Genomic DNA, 22,147 nt, shown 5'->3' on the forward strand with positions numbered 1-22,147 from the left:
TGGGTAGCAGGAATACCAAAAGTCTGGAGAAACTCAGAATAATTCAGTAAATTCCCATTATTGTTGATTAGTTGAATTATTTGAACTATACTGTTGTCTATGGAGCCCCCTAGTGGCTCCGTAACTTTGTATTCAGTCAATTTAAAATTTCAAATATATACACATTGAAAGAGCCTCAGTGAAAATGTGTTATTCTAAACTCTTTGGTGCTAAAAACTGATTGAAAATTGATTTATTAACTGCATCTTTATGTCTGTTTGTGTAAGGTTGAGATGGAAACGGCCCTTTAAACCATTCAGACCACTAAACACAAGAGACACAGTCAAAACTGTCAGATGATTTATTACCCCAAGATAATAACTCAGAAACAGTCCAAATAGTTTGGATGTATTTTTTCTTTAATACTTATGGAAAGTTTCTGTTTATAACATAGGTTTATGGTTATTTACAATTTTATAGTGTGCTTCTTTAAGTTTAGGTCAGATTGATAAGGTAAAAGAATTAGATCTGATTGATCAAATTTATAGTTTTTTAAGGTTGTTAAAGGGAACCCAAGATAGATTTCATTAAGAGTTTTCTCAGTGTTACTGCACTTTTTGTCTACACAGTTTATCTCAATGATTATTATTTTATGCCGTTTCGGGGTTGGGGTATGATCTGAGTTATTCCTGATTAAATTAATCATAGCTATTGGAATGATATCAACCACAAATATCCATCCATCCATTTTCTAACACCCTTGTCCCCTGGTGGGGTTGGGAGGGTTGCTGGTGCCCATCTCCAGCTAACGTTCAGGGCGAGAGCACAAATATTCAACTATTTTATATTTATTACTAAATTCCTCTTTAATAAATCGCCTTTATCATTTATCCAATCAAATTTGATAAATTTCTTTTTCCATGAATTTTGATTTTCGTCTCCTTAGAATCACCCTGTTGTTCCATAGCAGAACATTATGTGGATTAAAGTTATGCTTATAAATCATTTTCCAGTAGAACAGGAAGGGAGATTTTCACATGTAACTTAGAAACCTCAGTCAAATGTAATTTTTTATTCAAGTTCTCTTTTATTAATGTTTGTGTAAATACAACAAACATTACAGACTAACAAAAAGCAAGAAAGGATTTATCGAATAAATAACCGGAAAAGAGAACGACTAACAGCAACAGAAATAAAATAACCAAACAAAGAAACAAAGAGCTACACATTAAATGGATACATTAAAAACAAAGAAAATTCAATGAACACAATCAATTGGTGTCACAACAAAACCAATAAAATTATTTAACATATCTGGATTTTTTTTCTTCTTTTAACCCTAGCACATTAAAATAAGTTATTTTGTAATTGCATTATTATTTTACTTTTACTCTCTAAAATGCGTCACAGATATTTTGAGTAGAAGTGGAAAAGAGAGGGAGAGAAAGAAAGCAAATAAAGTCAGTCAGAATAAAGAATAAATAACTAAATTAATAAAGCATAACTAAAAAGCACTTTATTTTATTATTTTTATTAGGCTCTCATTTCCTCTCTGCTTCCCTGATTTTTGTTTCCACAGTGGTTCTAATTCACCAGAAATAAAATGGCATCTAGAAATATGGAGTATAATTTATCTAAATATCTGAACTGAACCTCAGTCACAGTTCAAGAGGAAATCTATGCAACTTAGTTTACAAAACACAAACTTGGGTAAAGAAAACCAAATATCTTACATCTTAGAAATAACTGAAGCTATTTTAACTACTATTCATTCATTCATTTTAACCAGGTCTGCTTTTCTGATAGAATAGTTTATTTTTCCAAGTGAAATTGAAAGAAAGGGTGTAAAACCTTCTGCCCTCACCTCAAAGTTTAATGAGGTGAGGGCAGGGCCAATCATAAAAGATGATTGGTGGGAAGGAAAGTGAAGGAAACTGTAAGTCATCCATAACTCCTGTGGTTCAGTTGATCAGTTCAGTGTCAGTCGCCCGAGGCTGGGAAACATAACCGCGCCAACATGGACGGCGTTGGTTTGCGTCGGACATGCATCATGCTTATTGTTTCTCTTTGGATCCATGAAGTTGCTGAAAGTCCAATAGGTGAGTACAGGATTGAATTTGCTCATAACCAGGTAAACATAATGTATAGACAGGAAACCAGAGCCTGATAAAGTAGTTTTGTTGTAACATAAAATGTGGGCCTTTCCTGTTTAATGTTTCTTAAGCATCTGAAGTGACTCTTTGGTCAAATTAACCACTCAGAGCAAAGTGTTTGATGGTTTTTCTGTCTACAATAAGAGGACGAGTCTTTCGTTTGTACGCTTCAGATCTGAAGAGGAAAAACTGTATGGAGGAATTTTACTGCCATAAAATCGTTTCTTATCTGTTGGGTCCATCGTTCAAAATCCTCTTATCACTAACTCTGCATCTTCTAAATTTTAACTGAAAAGTTTAATATTTAATTTTCATCTGGTGTAAATCCCTTCTTGTTGTAAAAACCAAAACTTTTTCTCCTTCAGGTCCTTCATAACTAAGAACAGACCCTCAAATTACAGCTTGAGGGTAGCTGAGTAATTTCTCCTGCTCCTAAAACATTGTTAAACATTTAATAAATTCAGGTTCTGCTTTTGAAAGAAACATTTGATAAAAACAGAACAACGTTAAGTGGTTAGAGACTTAGGCTGGGATGGTATTGTCTTGGTTTTATGTTTTATGTTGATTCACTAAACCAGTTTTCTGAACTTATAAAGATTTGAAGAACCATAAGTAAAACATTTAGTTAATTCACTCTCATTATTCTGGGACTTAAAAAGAAAAAAGGTTTGGTAACCTTAACTAATCTAAAATAGGAAAGTATTAGTCTCATTTATTGTCAAATAATGTTTATGATGCTTTCAGACCCAGTAAAAAAGGTGACATTTGTAATAAAGAACAACCTAAACTCTATGTCTTCAGATTGAAGATATTTTAAAAAGTGGGAATCAGATTTTAGGTCTTTGTTTTCTGGTAGTTCTGGTTCCCCTGAGTGGGATCATTCTCATTTAGAAAGGACAAAAGTCCTTAAGAATCAGACTGAACATTTTATCCTAATGAGTTTCTCAAATATGTATTTAAACTCTAATATTACAGAAAGTGGGTTTAAAGTGGCTATTAATAAATTAAAACTTATGAAAGCCACAGGCTGATAATTTGTCTGATGAAGTGTTAAAATAACTTGGTCTGTTTCAAATGTTGCATAATCTTGTTTTACTTGTTTTGAACAGGGTTCAATCAGAATGACAAAGCTGAGTTTCTATGGATTATAGCAGTGGTTCCCAAACTGTGGATTACAATAGATGTGGGGGGGAGAGGGGGCGTGTGTCACTCTTACAGACTCCCTGCTATAACTTTCCTCCACGCCCCACCCTCACAACGCCCCACCCTCACAACGCCCCACCCTCACAACGCCCCATCCTCACAACGCCCCACCCTCACAACGCCCCACCCTCACAACGCCCCACCCTCACAGCGCCTCACCCTCACAACGCCCCTCACAACCGCCCCACCCTCACAACGCCCCACCCTCACAACGCCCCACCCTCACAACGCCCCACCCTCACAGCGCCTCACCCTCACAACGTCCCTCACAGCGCCTCACCCTCACAACGCCACACCCTCACAACGCCCCACCCTCACAACGCCCCTCACAACGCCCCTCACAACGCCCCACCCTCACAACGCCCCTCACAACGCCCCACCCTCACAACACCCCACCCTCACAACGCCCCACCCTCACAGCGCCTCACCCTCACAACGCCCCACCCTCACAACACCCCACCCTCACAACGCCTCACCCTCACAGCGCCTCACCCTCACAATGCCTCACCCTCACAACGCCCCTCACAACACCCCACCCTCACAACACCCCACCCTCACAATGCCTCACCCTCACAACGCCCCTCACAACGCCTCACCCTCACAGCGCCTCACCCTCACAACGCCCCACCCTCACAACGTCCCTCACAACGCCCCACCCTCACAGCGCCTCACCCTCACAACGCCCCACCCTCACAACGCCCCTCACAACGCCCCTCACAACGCCCCACCCTCACAACGCCCCTCACAACGCCCCACCCTCACAACACCCCACCCTCACAACGCCCCACCCTCACAGTGCCTCACCCTCACAACGCCCCACCCTCACAACGCCTCACCCTCACAGCGCCTCACCCTCACAACACCCCACCCTCACAACGCCTCACCCTCACAACACCCCACCCTCACAACGCCTCACCCTCGCAGCGCCTCACCCTCACAATGCCTCACCCTCACAACGCCTCACCCTCACAACGCCTCACCCTCACAGCGCCTCACCCTCACAACACCTCACCCTCACAGCGCCTCACCCTCACAACACCCCACCCTCACAATGCCTCACCCTCACAACACCCCACCCTCACAACGCCTCACCCTCACAGCGCCTCACCCTCACAACACCCCACCCTCACAATGCCTCACCCTCACAACGCCCCACCCTCACAATGCCTCACCCTCACAACACCCCACCCTCACAGCGCCTCACCCTCACAGCGCCTCACCCTCACAACACCCCACCCTCACAATGCCTCACCCTCACAGCGCCTCACCCTCACAACACCCCACCCTCACAATGCCTCACCCTCACAACTCCCCACCCTCACAATGCCTCACCCTCACAACACCTCACCCTCACAACGCCTCACCCTCACAACACCCCACCCTCACAATGCCTCACCCTCACAACGCCTCACCCTCACAACGCCTCACCCTCACAGCGCCTCACCCTCACAACGCCTCACCCTCACAACGCCTCACCCTCACAGCGCCTCACCCTCACAACGCCTCACCCTCACAGCGCCTCACCCTCACAACGCCTCACCCTCACAGCGCCTCACCCTCACAGCGCCTCACCCTCACAACGCCTCACCCTCACAGCGCCTCACCCTCACAACACCCCACCCTCACAATGCCTCACCCTCACAACGCCTCACCCTCACAATGCCTCACCCTCACAGCGCCTCACCCTCACAACGCCCCACCCTCACAACACCCCACCCTCACAATGCCTCACCCTCACAACGCCTCACCCTCACAATGCCTCACCCTCACAATGCCTCACCCTCACAATGCCTCACCCTCACAGCGCCTCACCCTCACAACGCCTCACCCTCACAATGCCCCACCCTCACAATGCCTCACCCTCACAATGCCTCACCCTCACAACGCCTCACCCTCACAGCGCCTCACCCTCACAATGCCTCACCCTCACAGCGCCTCACCCTCACAATGCCTCACCCTCACAACGCCCCACCCTCACAATGCCTCACCCTCACAACACCCCACCCTCACAGCGCCTCACCCTCACAACGCCTCACCCTCACAGCGCCTCACCCTCACAACACCCCACCCTCACAATGCCTCACCCTCACAACACCCCACCCTCACAACACCCCACCCTCACAACGCCTCACCCTCACAGCGCCTCACCCTCACAACGCCCCACCCTCACAATGCCTCACCCTCACAGCGCCTCACCCTCACAACGCCCCACCCTCACAATGCCTCACCCTCACAATGCCTCACCCTCACAGCGCCTCACCCTCACAATGCCTCACCCTCACAATGCCTCACCCTCACAGCGCCTCACCCTCACAATGCCTCACCCTCACAACGCCCCACCCTCACAACACCCCACCCTCACAATGCCTCACCCTCACAGCGCCTCACCCTCACAACGCCTCACCCTCACAACGTTCATCTTTTTTTTCATTCATCCATAATCCTCCTAATCTGTGTCTATAAACTTTATTTCAGTGTTCTCAATGACAGGTCGGTTAATTATTTACATTTACTTAATTTATTGGCAGGGAAACAGAATGGGTTTAGAAATATGATCTAAATATGTATAGATCATATTTATTATTTAACTACAACAGATAAAACCAGGAAACTAGAAGGAAAATCTACTTTTGCCTTATAGATTTTCAAAAAGCTTTTGTTAATTGGGAACTGTTGTGTTTTCAACACGAATTGACGGGAAATTTTATAATGATCTAAAAGCTGTTTATCAAAATCCAGAATCTTGTGTTCAGATGAACGACTAGAACAGGCTGGTTCCCAAAACCATGTGATGCTAAACAACGTGACGTCTTACTGTCTTTGCTTCTTATATAAATGATCTGGTAGCAGCAGGTAAGAGTGAGAGCAGGTGATATGAAAGTCTGTATGTTACTGTAATGCAGATAACATCAGTTTATTACTGAGAATGAATTTGATCTTCACAAACTGTAAAGTACTGTTTATTTTTGGTGTAACAACATGAGGTTAAAGACCAATTGTGATAAAACTGAAATGATTTATTTTTACAAGTTGAGTCACACACTGACATTTACTTTTGCTTAGAGCCTATTATTCTGTCCATTACTAAAAATAAAAATACTTGGGATTTTCTGAGGATGAACATCTTACTTCTGAAGAAGGAATAAAAGTCCAGTCAGATTCAGCTGGTAGAGCATCAGGTGTCCAACAGATATATTTAGGAGGATTTTCAGTACATTTATAGAAATAAGTTGACATGTAATATTGAACAAATTAAATTATTTTTTGTTGAAGCTCATAAGTAAAAATGGGCTAGTGACATTTTAAATTATTAACTTATATTTTAATAGAGGATATTTGTGGCCCAGAGCTTCATGTGACATGGAAGTAAGAATCAGAGGTCAGTGTTTGCACAGCTGGAACTTTGCTTCATTAGAAACTGGATGATTTTAGAAATCAGCTTTAAAACCATACAAAACCTAAACCTACATAAGAAACATTAAATCAAGAGATAAAGGCCTGGGAAAATAAAATGTTTTAGTTGTTTTTTAAAATCCTCCACAGAGTCGGCAGAACGGAGCTGCAACAGCAAACCGTTCCACCGCCCTGGGGCCACAGACTGAAAGGCCCGGTCCACTTCAGTTTGTAACCGTGTTCATGGAACAACCAGATTCAGAGTCTGAGAATGAAGAAGCAGAATATTTAACCTGACAAAGATAATCAGGAGCCTGGCCATGAAATGCTCTGAACTCACTTCTTACATAAACAAATAACCTTTTTTATCATAAAACACAGTTGTTTGTGTTTATACCTCATTCTGCTTTCCAGTGGTTCTATTTTAAAGATTTCCCTCTGGTTGCTTCAGGATCTCACAATGTCTCATCAGGAAGTGCAGCATGTCACAAAAAACACAAAGAAGAAATATACTGTTCTTCAAAATAAAAGCACTAATGACCACAATGTTGGGTCCCAGTAGGAGCATTTTAAACATTTAGTAGCCATTTACAGAAATACTTTGATTTTTCTATTGTGTAAATCTATATTAGCAATATTTTCCTCTCTGAACTTCGGTGAAAATAACCTGAGTGATCTCATTCTGCAGATTTCCTTAAAGTTATTTCTGTTTCTGCAGGTAGCACCACCATAAACTGTGGTTCAGCATCTACCACTGTAAATCTGGGTGCTGTGGATGAAGGATATTCAGGTAAGATGATAAAAACACAAATTTAATTAAGATTAGAAATAGATAAATTAAATCTGACTTCCTCTGTTGAGTCTTTTCTCTATCATGCTATGATCACACAAACAGATCATTTATTGGTAGCTGGATTTAATGAATTCATGAGGTAATTGAGTTTATCGGGTCATTTATTTTTCCTGCTGCAGGTGATGTGGAGCAGGTGTCCGGTATTCCAGCTGGTACTAATGTGACGCTGGAGCCTGACATTTATGAGGAGCATCTTCAGTTTCTGGAGTTGAGCTTCACTCCAGGGGAAACCACAGCGACTGTTCGCACCAAGAAGCCGCTCGACGCCGACATACTCACTACGGTAAGCTCCCCCACTTTACTGCATCTGAAATTGTTTGCTGAATATTTGTGTTTATTTGTATTTAATGCAGATCTTCACTGAGATTCTCAGCATAATTTATGCTAACATGCTGCAGCAGAACTAACATCCTCTGTGTTTTTATGTTGCAGACTGATAGAGTCCTGTACTACACTTTGGTTTGTGACAAAGTGAGTGAAATTCCAAAATATGGAGCAAACATTACAAACAGACTTAATAACAACTAAAACGAGTTACTTTCCGTTTTTATTTTTACAGTCCAAAAACTTCCGCAGGCTGATAATCACTGATGTCAACGACAACGGTCCAGTATTTGATAAGAAGTTTTATTCTCAAACTATTTCAGAGGTAAGTCAAAGGAACTGTAAACCTTTCATACATCTAAGAATCAGGTGATTGGCAGAAATAAAATTGATGGTGATGAATTATTCAGTATGATCAAAATAAATCTTAAACTTTATGCCTTTACTCTTCATTGTTTTCTCAAATAAATGAGGAAGCAGCCATTTACCTCATTTTCTCTCTCAATTGTTCTGTTGTCTTGTTTTTCAGAATCAAGCCGTCGACACTGAGGTTCTGCGAGTGAGAGCTGTGGATGCAGACATCACACCTGAATTCAACCTTTTCACATATTCCTATGTAAGAACTTTGAAATCAATATTGTTAAATAACAATACCAATATCATAAAGTATGTTTTATGCATATAAGTAGCGACGCTGCAGCAGGTTAAGCACATGAGAAGTAAAATAGATGCTAACAATGATGAGAAAAAAATCAATTTGTCCAACTTTTATGAAATCCAACTTTCTTTATATCTTTAAAATGATAGTGGCACAAACGAAAATTTTTGCTGCACAAACGTTTGACATCAATTTTGTTTGATTTCATAAAAGTGGGGGGCCTGGTTGACCTTTTGACCTTTACACTTTCATTAATATGTTCAAAGCGAGCGTATGTTTTCTACGCTGACGTTCCTTCCTTCGGGGGGGAAGGGGGGGCACCGATTTATGTTTTCGCATCTATCTGAATAATGTGCAGTTGCGCCTCTGGACGTAATGACAATAGACAAGAACCCGACCAGGAAACACAGACACAGGCAAGATTAAATACACAAGGAAGGTTATCAGGGGACATGAGGGGCAGCTGGGGACAATCAAGGGGTAGACAGGACAACACAGAGACTCAACTGAACACAGAAACCTAAATTAATTCACAGAAAAAACAAAACCTTACAACACATCCTTTCAAATCCGGCCCTCCACAGTCCATAGGGCCACATAAATAGTTATGGTGCTACATTTGTGCAGGTTTGTGCAACAACATTTTTGCATAATTGTTGATGCTCAAACCTACATATTAATAAATTCTTTCAGAGGTCAAAGGTCAACGAGTCCCTTCATAATTTACAAAATCAAATAAATTTGATGTCAATCAACAGCGCTACATTAATCTTAGCTGCACAAAAGCAAAAGTTTGATTTTTGTTAATTTCAGGGTTAAAAGACCTCTGGAAATGTTTTATTAAAATATTAAAAAATATAAAGGCACAAACAAAACATTTTGCTGCACAAACATTTGACACCAACTTCTTGCTCCACCACGCTTTACAGTGATTAGTGTTTTCTCTAATATTTTCTAGCTCTACGGACCTGAAAAACATTTTGGTTTTCTACAAATGTTCTGTATATCACTGGCTGTTGATGCCATTGTTCTCCTTCTAGACTCCAGTAACATCAGACTTTTCCTTATCAAACTCCGGGGCGTTTACGTTAATGAAAGCTCTGAACTACAACGTTGTACCAAAGTACAATTTTATTGTCACTGCCACGGTAAGAAAACACAGAAAAAAACTATATTTATAAATTCTGATTTATTTAACTCTTATAATGAATATACCATTTCTTTGTTGTTCCTGTTGCAGGACAGCGGCGGAAACAACGACACAACCTCGGTTGAGATCGTTGTAGACGACTTTGACAACTTAAATCCCTTTTTCAGCCACAGTCTCTACCAGGCTGTTGTTCCAGAGAACCAGGTGAGGCTCATTTAGTGGTTATGTGAGTTTTACCTCATTGTTTGGATGTAAAGCAGAAATGTATTTCAAACTGACAGAATTGTTGTGAAGAACAGACTGACTGTGTTTCAGGACGGGGATCTCAGTGAAATACGACCAGAACCAATAAAGGCCCAAGATGGAGACACTGGGATCAACATGACGATAACATACAGCATCACTTCAGGTACAGAAAACCTGCTGTGGTAAAACTGTCAGTTCAGACATGTTTACCATAGAACAGGAGCACATTAATCAATCATATAAATCTAAAATATGTATGTCTGTTCAGTCTCTCCTGCCGATTACCAAGCAAACTTCAACATCGACGCCGACACCGGAGTTCTGACTGTGGTGACGTCGTTTGACAGGGAGGAAATGGACAGCAGTGAAATCTCTGTCAACATCAAGGTATTATCATTTATTCCCTGGTAGAAAATGAAGAAAACTCGAACATCATTAACGATATTATGAGAGCACAGAGGAAGTTTACATACACCAAAGAAAAAGACACAAATAAACTTTATAAAGTTTAATCAGAGCGAACTTCTCTTGTTTTAGCTCAGTTAGAATCACCAAAATTATTTCTATTTTCTAAATGCCACAATAATGAAAAATATGTCAGGTTTATGTATTAATGTCTTTAAGATCAGAAGTTTACATACTTTTCTGTTGCATTTGAACTCTATGAACTTCAAGCTTCTCGCAATAGTTGGCTGGAGTTCTGGTCCATTTCTCCTGACAGACCTGGTGGAACTGGGTCAAGTTTTCTGATAGTCCATTTATTCTGCTTTTGTTTTTCTTTGGGGTGGGAGAATTTTTTTTCTTTTACTTTCCTTTGTAAACAGTCACTATGATTATATATAAATAAATACAAAATATGTTTCATGGGTCAAATAACATACAAAATAGATAAATAGAAATATAAACTAATTTGGCTAAAAACCAGTCTGAAATCAGCTACCAAGTGTAGGAAATACTGATATACACAAACTGAACTGCTGTGCTTTTACAGAACATTAGTTTTATAAGATGTTAAGTGTTTCTCCCTCATGCATTTTTTAGAGCACAAATATTATGTGCAAAACTAAAATAAGGAAATCTTTCTTTCAAAAATGCTCAACACAAAAATATGTCACATAAAAAACCCCTGCAAAAGTAAAAGCTTGTAGAAGCTTCCTAATGATCTGGAACTTTGTTCACTTTCATTTCTTCCATCGGTCACAGACATTTCCAGTGAAGTCATGACTGACAGTCACGTTGCTGCAACTGCAGCTTCACCTGCAGTTGCTTTACCAACAGTAACCAAAGTTTGTTATAAATCTTTCCTAAAGTTTTAAAGCAAGTTTTTACCACTATTATGAATATGATATGGTCCTTACCTATGAGGAACTAGTACTTTTTCATCAATACTAAGAAATTATATGGACTTAAATCAAACTCATATCTTGCTGAAAAGTTACTTACAGTTTTATGGAATTTCAAGTAAACTAAGATATTTGCACTAGAAACTAGAACAAAAAAACTTAAGATTTTGTATTTTTGCAGTGTGTTTGTACACTTATGCTTTCAACTGTATATATAGAATAAAAACATATCACTAGTTAATAAAACCATGACATGAATTCACTGTAGCATTGAGCTCAGCCTGTATGAAATATGATTGTGTGTCTGCAGGCGGCCCAGACAGACGACCCTCTGAAGACCGCCGATGCCGTCGTCTCCGTCACGGTGGAAGATGTGAACGACAACGCTCCAGAGTTTGATCAGTCGAGTTACAATGTCTCCCTTCTGAAAAACTCCTTCACTAACACCGTCATTGATTTGGACCAGGTGGGCTTTACTACCATCATAACTGGTATTTTGCATTTCTAATCAGAAGATGAAAACTGAATAGATCTTCCAGGGAGGCTTAAGAGTGTGACTCCTCTGTAATTGGAGCAAATCCTCCAGTCCCCCTGTTTGAACAGGCCACCACCATCCCAGTCTGCCAATCCAGGGGAACTGCCCCCGATCTCCATGCAGTATCTAAGACTGTACCTTTAAGACCAACACAGAGCTTCAATCGAAATAAAAGGATGTCGTGGTCAATGGTATCGAATCCTCAATGGAGGATTGGTCAAAATTCAGCTGAGTTGCAGGGATTGGTCAGAAAAGAAGGAAATAGAGAAAATGTCAAGGTGATTGGTTGGATTTGCAGAAAATAATTGATTACTGGTGAAAACGGCAAATACTTGCAAAATTTACAAATGATGAGTAAATTTACATTAATATTTGTGTCGTTTTTGTTTTAACCAAATGTTTGGTTCAAAAAACCAAAGTAATAAGTTTATTTGGTTGATATTGGGTAAAAATGCTCCTTGATTGTTTATTTTATGTTTCCGGAATAATCAAAGATAAATCCAGATAAAGAAATAAGCCAGTGTCCAGTTCTGCCAGGGTTTTTTCTACCCTGGATAATTTGACTGTATTCAAACAATCCAAGTCTCACAGCTAACAGATGGACGTTCTTCCCACCAGAGAAGCTCTTTGTAGTTGTTAAGCTGCTCCACAGACTCATGTTGGAAACTAGAGCAGATAAAAAGTTTCTGTTTTAACTCATGGATACTTTTGCATGTTTTTTACACCAGGAACAGAAATCATGCACTTAATTTCCTCTTTGTTCACTAAACAAATCACCTGATTCCTAAACATGTTATTATATAATTATTAGGACTTTTTTTTACTAACAAAAACAATTTCAACTTCTTTGAAAATCACCAAATGTTTCTGCAAAAGAGAATGAATACATTTTCTTTAATAGAACCTACAAATGTTACAATATATACATTTTTACCATATTATATTTGCAACCTAAAGTCAAAAAACCATTTTACAAAAACATTCACTGTGTGACAGATGCATCTTAGAAACTGTTTTTTATTTATTTAACAAACGTTTCTTCCTGCACAGGACGGATTCTCCAATGGTCACTTTGTTTACACCAGTGATACTTTTGACATTAACAATCAAGGAGTTGTTTCATTTTCCAGAAGCAAAAACCATTAACCTATTGCCAAAGAACTGATGGATGTTTTTGGGCTGTTTCTAGAAGCAGCTGAGACCTAAATGGAAGTTCAAAAACATGAAAAATGTGAATTTTGCACAATATGTCTCTTTTAAAGCAGCTATTCAGTACTATTGTTTGCAAAACACTCTATTAAGTCAAACCTTGTGCTCTAGAATATCACCACCATCAGAGTGAGCATCACAGACGACAACAACAAACCCGAGTTCAGCTCCAGCAGCTATGAAACCAGCACCGTGGAGAAGAGGCAGCTGGTGCTGACGCTGAGAGCCACCGACAAAGACACCGGGAACAACTCGCTCATCACCTACAGGTTCGCTCAGAACTCACAATACAACCACAAACTGCAGTTTACAGAGATTTATAGTCACAGACGAACACAAAATAGGATGAAGTTGACATAACAGGATCTTTTTTGTTTTTCGCAAAGGAAAAAAATTAGAAAAAAATGGAGGCATGCTTTGTAAAATCAAATTGAGAATCTTTGGCAAGGCTGAAAATAGATGTTACAAAAACTCTCCAATCTGATGGTGCAGGAGACATTTTGCAAAGAAGATTGGGTAAAAACTTCAATGTGTTAAAGTTGGTAGAAACAAAAGACTTGTCTACTCCAAAAGGTGGTTCTCCAACGTGTCTCCTTAATAAATACAAAATGCATTTTGCATTTTCATAGGTTTGAATGTAAAAAATGTGAAAACCATGTGTTGTTTGCCATCCATTCAATGGCTCAATCAATCAGATCAGTTGAATGTTATTTGAATAGCACATTTCATCAGCAAGGCATTTCAAAGTGCTTTACATCATAACAAACACAAAGTCATGCAACATAGAATCAACAATCAAAACATTACATTAATTCAAGAGCCATCATTAAATCCGTAATTGATTACATTTCAAATCCAACTCTAAACAGGTAAAAGAGATTTAAAGGTACTCACAGCTATGTAATACTTTGTGTTAGTGAAAATAGGGAAAAACTAAAGTTGTGAATAACTTTGTATTTCAATCAAACACACCAACTCATTAAAAATATTCCTGCACTGAAATCTTTATTTCTGGTTTCAGTTTCTCTGAAGGAGATTCGCCATATTTGGCCTTAGACAGTGAAACAGGAGAAGTGACGCTGACCTATGACCTTGCTGATGTAACAGAAGACTTCACACTGGTTCTGACAGCCAAGGCCACAGATCATGGCAAACCTCCGCTCAACGCCACAGGTCAGAGTATCGCTCTGTTTTTCTTATGTATTTATGCATTAATGCTGTGATTACAAAGGTTCTTAGGCTGCAGACATCAAGAACATCCAAGATTGTAATCTTCATGACTTCTTATTTCCTTCACATTAATGGAGAAAATATTATGTATTTTTTTGTTTTTGATGCCAAACACTGTTTTACAGATCATGTCATTTACTGTTTGTTGTCTAAATATGTAAACCTGCTGTAGCCATTTGTAAATCAGTAATAAATGATTCAAAGTGATTTACTGCACAGGGGAAGAGGTTCAAAACGGTTTTAATATCTTTGCCACCTCTTCATTACAGTCGACTCTCATTTGCTAAAATATGTGACCCTCATGTAGCAGGTCACAACTTATGATGGCTATTATAATAACCTTACTGTACAGGTCTAATAATAATAATGTCAAAGTTCAAGACAGAGAAATATATGCAGTCGCACGCTGTGGTCACAGATTATGATGTGTTGCATAATTTGGTTTCACCACTGAACTCAGGATTTTTCAAAACTGTTGCAGAATCTTGAGATTTTTGCTCTAAATGGCAAGTAAAAGAATCATCTTTTTATCCTCTAATGTTGTAGTCATCCGTGAAATTTTTTCATATAAACAACAACATGCAACATGTCTATTATAAGACAGAATAATGATATCTGTGGTTCCATCCTGCAGCTCGTGTTGTGGTGAACATCATGAATGCCAGTCTGGCGTTCCAGAGCTCCTCCTACAACTTCAGCCTGAAAGAGAACCAGAATTCGGGGGCCTTCGTGGGGCAGGTCCAGGCCTCCGCAGGAAGAAACCTGTACAACGTTTCCTACGAACTGAGAACACACAAAGACCTGTTCTCCATCGACAGCGATGGCTCCATCGTTTCCACAAAAGAGCTGGACAAGGAGGAGCAGGAGTGGTACTTCCTGGATGTGGAGGCTGTGACCACATGGACGCCTCCTACCTCAGCAGTAGCCATGGTAACAACAACATCACACAGCTGTCATCACAAACTCTCTTTATTGTTGCTTTCATACAAACCAAATGGACTTTTTTGTCTCTCAGGTCAGAATTCAGGTGGAGGATGTAAACGAGCCTCCAGCGTTCTCCTTGGACGATTATGAAGCCTCTGTGTTCAGCATCGCCTCGTACAAAATCCCAGTCATCCAAGTGAAGGTAAACTCCTCCTGTCGGCTGGTTGGGAAATGTGCTTCTGAACTTGTTTATCTCCACAGTGATGTGAGATTGCAGAAACGGTTACTGTAAAGGCCATAAACACCTGGCTGCATACTTTGACCTGAAACCCTACCACCATTAAAGTGGTTAATATGTGAACAATCTGCAGTCACATTTTTAGGAATGTGAAGGAAACGATCGTTTATATTTATTTTTATTCATTCTTTATTTGTTCAGTCAATACAGAGTTACAACTTAAAGAATAGAAATATCCTCTGATCATTTGCATCATGTTTTTCTTATTTACATGAATAAGATATAAACCAACTAAGAATGGTACAGAAGAAAAACAAAACAAAAGTGCATACCACTATGTACATGTGAATTATTTAGGATATATGGAGAGAGAGAGAAATAAACCAGAAATGTAGAGTCCAGAAACGAAACAAGTGAGCCTGAATGCCCAACAGCAGTGTCGAGGTTTTGTCTGTAGTACGGTTCCTCGATAACATATTTCCAGTCGAGGCTCCAATGTCCAGCAATGTTTGGCGATCATACACAATCAGAGAGTTTACACTTGTAATAAAATTAAAAGGGGACAGCAGACAACAGCAAAACAGGAGGAGCGTCAGACAGCAAGCCTCAAACACAGGCGCCATCTTGGCTTCCGCCAACATATATCAAAATATCATCTACCTTACGAGACGCAGCGCCTCCTTCTGGCCGGAGGATCACTGTAGAGACAGCAGCTTCATTTCAGGTTGGTGGCATCTCTGAGTCTGAGGGCAGCATTACAGGCCTTTATAAGGCAAGGAAACAGCTCAGCTGTCTGAGTCCAGAGACTTGTGTGCCCTCAACCTGGAGATGGCTCCACTCGGCTCCTTCTCAGTTATCACAGCTGTTAATGTAAAAGCCCTGAAGAAGGGGAGAATTTTAATAAAAGAGCCGGACATGGTGCTTCTGCTCCAGCTATTATTATCTGGTTAACTTACAAACATACACAACGATATCAACGTTGACACAGCACTATGTTAGCAACGGTGCTAACAGTGGAGCTAACAGAGTTAACAACGAAATTTAACATTTAGAGCTTCCAAAAGAAACTCACAATCTTTCTGAAAGTTAAGAAACAAATGTACAATCTACAGGTGTGTATATATATAAATATATACATCCATCCATCCATCCATTTTCTTCCGCTTATCCGGGGTCGGGTCGCGGGAGCAGCAGCTTCAGAAGGGAGGCCCAGACTTCCCTCTCCCCAGCCACGTCTTCCAGCTCCTCTGGGGGAACCCCAAGGTGTTCCCAGGCCAGCCAAGAGACATAGTCCCTCCAGCGTGTCCTGGGTCTTCCCTGGGGCCTCCGAAACACCTCACCAGGGAGGCGTCCAGGAGGCATTCTGACCAGATGCCCGAGCCTCCTCAACTGGCTCCTCTCGACGTGGAGGAGCAGCGGCTCTACTCTGAGTCCCTCCCGGATGGCCGAGCTCCTCACCCCATCTCTAAGGGAGAGCCCAGCCACCCTGCGGAGGAAACCCATTTCAGCCGCTTGTATCCGGGACCTCGTTTTTTGGTCATGACCCAAAGCTCATGACCATAGATGAGAGTGGGAACGTAGATCGACCGGTAAATCGAGAGCTTCGCTTTTTCACTCAGCTCTCTCTTCACCACGACGGACCAGTACAGCGCCCGCTTTACAGCAGACGCTGCGCCAATCCGCCTGTCGATATATATATATCGACAGGCGGATATATATACTCATACCTGAAGAAGGGGAGAATTTTAATAAAAGAGCTGGACACAGTGCTTCTGCTCCAGCGATTATTATTATCTAAGGAGGTTCCAGTGCTCTTCACTATAGCTAGCGTAAGCGCTAGACTCCCCCTGCTGGTTGAATTTGACCACTGCTTCAGCCAAATCAAGTCAGCCTCTGAAATAACCAAATTTCAATCCATCACATTAAGACTTAATTATCTTCCTCAGAGGCAGTAGGTAAATTACAGTGTTGTGTATCGATTGCAAACATGAAATGGAAGATAAAAAGACGTTACAGTCGTCCAGACACGATGACACAAAAGCATGGATAATTTTCTTAGGTCAACTCTGGAGAGCACATGTCTCATTGTAGGAATGTTTCTTAGATTAAAGAAACAAGACTGGGAAACGGTATCCAATTTCTGATTTGGGTTTGATAAATGAAAAACGAGTCTATTTTCGTTTTCTCAGTTTTCATTTCAAACGAAAAAATGAACTGCCTGAAAATACATGGACCAGTATTACTAACTTAAGACTCAAAGTGACTCAAAGCCTGATAATAAGTCAAATATGAAACCTACATTTTTTTTTTTACTTTGATTTTGCTAGTGGGCAGAAAGAGGTGATTGTCTGGCTGATTTTTTGACACAAAGTGGTTGGGAGCAATAATCAGAGTCTCTGTCTTACTGGTGTTTAAAACCAAAAAGTTACTGGAGAGCCAGTTACTAATATGGGACAAACATTGGACAAGGATGGCAAAGGAGAAGAGGTTTTAATACAGAAGTCTGGGTTTGTTTAATGCCTGCTTAAAGGTTGTTATTTTCAAAAAACAAAGCCTCATCTGAACACATAATCTGCAGCACCATTAAGGACTTTTCTTTCTTCCTGCCCACCCTCAGGCCTCAGACCCTGATGTCGGAGACAACAGTCATCTGGTCTACAGTCTTCCAGGAGGAAACTCCTCCTTTGACGTGGAACCGGCTTCAGGTCTGCTGTATGTGGTGTCAGTAGCAGATCTGGGTGGAAAAACCGTCTCAGTGGAGGTGAAGGCCACAGATCCTGAAGGACTTTCTGATACAACCACAGTAAAGGTAAGAGCCTGAAACTGAATGTTGGTGGTTTGGTGAAGGCTACTGATCCATTAAGTTTTATACTGACTGACTTAATTAGTTAATTAACTGCAGACTCAGAGTCCAAATCACATAAAAGAGCAATCAGTAATAGAAATAATAATAAAAGACCCGTAACCATTCAAGAGGCAGTCGTACCAATGTTTATATATAAACATTGGTACAACTATATATATAAAGTTAGACAATAGGATAATTCTATTATTAGACTTGTTCCATCCATTTTCTTTCCACCCTTGTCCCTTAATGGGGTTGGGAGGTGCTGGTGGCTCTCCAGTTAATGTTCCAGGTGAGAGGTGGATTCACCCTGGCCAGGTTGCCAGTCTGTCACAGACCAACAGGACAAACAACCATGCACATACACCTAGGAACAATTTGGAGAGGCCAATTAACCTGACAGTCATGTTTTTGACTGTGGGAGTAAACTGGAGTACCTGGAGAAAACCCAGAACATGCAAACTCCATGCAGAAGGACCTGGGCTGGGAATTGAACCCACAACCTTCTTGCTGCAAGGCAACAGCTCTAGCAACTGCACCACTGTGCAGCCCTATTAGATTCATTTAATTGTAAAAACATATACAGTGCCTTGCGAAAGTATTCGCCCCCCCTTGAACTTTTCAATCTTTTGCCGCTAAAATTTGTATTATTTTGTGAAGAATCAATACAATAATATCTATTATTGTGTTGATTCCACACAGGTGGATTCTATTGAGACAAATTGTGAGGTGGAACGAAATTTATTGGATATTTATTTTAAACTTTTTTAACAAATAAAAAACTGCAAAGTGGGGCGTCAATATTATTTGGCCCCCTTGCGTTAATGCTTTGTAGCGCCACCTTTTGCTGGGAGCTGCAAGTCGCCCCAGTGTTTGTCTGTCAGTTTTCCTCATTAAGAGACTGAAATTCTTGCCCATTCTTCCGTCCAAAACAGCTCAAGCTCAGTGAGGTTGGATGAAGAGCGCTTGTGGACAGCAGTTTTCAGTCCTTTCTAAGTCAAAGACTTATAATTGCTTTGACTTAGAATGGATATGTTTATTTGTGAACCTTTCCATTGTAGATTTTGCTTCATGTTTGGGATCATTGTCTTGTTGGAAGATAAAGCTCTGTCCCAGTCTCAGGTCTTTTGCAGACTCCAACAGGTGTTCTTCCAGAATGGTCCTGTATCAGTTTTAATAATCTTCCCTGTCCCTGCTGAAGAAAAGCAGGCCCAAATCATAATGCTGCCACCACCATGTTTGACAGTGGGGATGGTGTGTTCAGGTGGTCCTCTGTTGCTTTTACGCCAAACCTATCATTTTGCATTATGGTCAGAAAGCTTGATTTTGGTTTCATCTGACCAGAGCACCTTCTTCCACATGCTTGCTGTGTCGCTGGTGGCAAACTTTAACCAGACTTTTTATGGATATCTTTGAGGAATGGCTTCTTCTAGCCACTCTGCCATAAAGGCCAGATTTGTACGACTGATTGCTGTCCTATGGACAGACTCTCCCACCTGCAGTTCATCCAGAGTGATCATGAGTCTCTTGGCTGAACCTCTGATCCGTCTTCTTCTTGTTTGAGATTAAAGTTTAGACACTTCTGATAATGCTGTAGGAGCATTAACAGTGTTATTTAAAATATTCATTGCCTCTGTGAGTCGCTGCCTGGGGTCCAATCAGAAACTGAGATTTGCGAGTTTGACAGTACGTGTGAGAGAGTTTGATAGAATATGTAAAGCTCTTTTCACACTGCAGGGTCCGACCCGGTTCGACCCGGTCCCATTGGTGCTATGACCCTGGTCGTTTTTGCATTGAGCAGGATACGTCACGTAAATCGACCCGTTGCTAAGCTACCGAGGCGGCGATCTCCATAGCAACCGCAGAACAGTTTTCTTCTTGGGTCTTTTTCTGTATGTGCTCATGAGCCTGAGGGAAACATTTACCTCAGCTTTACATTTAACGGAAAATGTAACTGCTGCAGCAGTCAACAGTTAAACCGGAACCGCAGCTCTCGGGGTTCCAGGGAACCGGGCGGTACCGAGCTGGAAGTGCTAATGAAAAACGGTCAACCCGGGTGCTAGTGCGAAAGGGGAGGGTTTGTAAATTTTGACCTAGGAGGCCTCTCATAGTTCTGCATTTGAAACGGAGGGCTGCGTCCTTAATAGCAGATTTATTAAGAACGTAATCCTCTGCTGTTTCCTTTATAGCGGCGGGGTTATCAGCGGCTTATATATGTATGTTTCCAGTTTAAAAAATGTAGGTGCGGCTTATAGTAAGGTGCACTCCAGTGGCGTAACTACACATTATTCAGGTGGATGCGAAAACATAAATCATAAATTGTCTGTATTCTGTTTATTTGCATTGTTATACATTGTGTGATTCATGCAGCGTGTCTTTCCATCCTTCTTTCCTGTTGCAGGTTGTGGTTCAGGGCAGCGCCAGCAGCAGCGACTTGACGATCATCTCTATAAATAAGCCGGCAAACATTGTGGAGCAGAACATTCCAGATTTAGAGGAGTACGTTCATGAATTAAGTTCTGTTTATTTTCTGATGTATTTCATTCCTATTGTCATGTCACAGATTTGTTTTCTCTCAGGGCTTTAGGTAAAGCACTGGGCTGGACGGTGAACATAATCCAGGTTTCGAGCTCTGATGGAGAAGAAAGCCGAATGCTGAGGGAATCGTTCAAGACTCTGGTCAGCTTCGTCGCTCTCGATGGCGATAAAGCTGTTAAACCTCAGGAAGTCAGAAGGTAGGAGTTTAATTTTTGACTCAAACATGGGATTTTTGAAACATGGTGAATGTGATCTAAAGGCGCTTTCGCACTGCACGGAACGGAACGGTACGGTTGTGTTTGCATTACACTCCGAGGCGCCATCGAAGCGGTGCAGGTAGACCTGACGTCATTATTTTTAAAACTAAACAATGTGGTTTGAGTTGGTTGGTTGCTAACTGCCAATTTAATAAAGAATATGAACAGTTACTACTACGACGACGACAACAATGGACGACATGGATTTAATTTTGCCGCTCATCAACCTCATACAATTAATTAAATTCCGCCAACAAGCTACCCTCAGAAGACAAAATGCTGAACGACTTCTACGTATTGCCAGGAGAAATACGGAAGAAAAATACCGTGGACTGTTCCAGACAATCTGTCAACGGAAAATCAATGTCTGACTCCATAACAACCAGCGGCCAATCAGCTGCTGGTTCTAAGCAGAACCGCTTGGCCGGCACGATTGGAACCACAGCTCTTGTGGTTCCATGGGGCCGGGTGGAACCGGTCGCAAGTTGCAATGCGAACACAACCGTTCCGTTCAAATTCAAAAATACTTTATTGATCCTAAAGGGAAATTAAATGTTGTAACTCATTAATTCAGATTTTTCAGACAGTGATGGCTGTTGGCAGGATCCTGCAGCAGTCTGTGTTACAGTGAATTTGAAGAAGCCTCTGACTGAATAGAATAGAATAGAATAGAATATTCTTTATTGATCCCCAAAGGGAAATTACTTATTAGTTGACAAGCTATTTAATCTATGGTGCTAAATATTAATAAAACAAATATAACCACAAGAGATAATGTTTATATAAGGATTGTGTAAGTAATTCAATATGACTAAATATAAATTAATAAATGATCATTCAAATGCAAATATGTTAATCTGTAAATAATCAATAAATGAGTGCAGAGAAAATTAGATTGAAGTTACTCAGACTTGGACGTTGTAAAGTCTGATGCTACAGGCAGACATGATTTCCTGTCGGACTCTTTGGTAAAATGAGTCCCTGGTTGAAGCTGCTCCCGTATCAGGCATGAAGTGGATGAAACTCATTGTCCAACATGTCCTCCATCTTGGACAGGATCCTTCTCTCT

General features: G+C 41.0%; 1 protein-coding gene across 1 annotated transcript in view; it reads left to right on the forward strand.

Moving 5' to 3' along the window:
• LOC106913672 (protein dachsous-like) overlaps nt 1-22,147 on the forward strand; it is a 64,997-nt gene that overhangs the window by 34,324 nt on the left and 8,526 nt on the right. The window contains exons 25-26 of the mRNA XM_088007554.1: nt 20,685-20,782; nt 20,863-21,018. Coding sequence (XP_087863680.1) covers nt 20,685-20,782; nt 20,863-21,018 — 254 coding nt within the window. The remainder of the gene's footprint in view (nt 1-20,684; nt 20,783-20,862; nt 21,019-22,147) is intronic.

This window comes from Poecilia mexicana, unplaced genomic scaffold (assembly GCF_051168715.1).
Source record: "Poecilia mexicana isolate PSO_F unplaced genomic scaffold, ASM5116871v1 scaffold_1, whole genome shotgun sequence".
In the NCBI taxonomy this organism is placed as follows: Eukaryota; Metazoa; Chordata; class Actinopteri; order Cyprinodontiformes; family Poeciliidae; genus Poecilia; species Poecilia mexicana.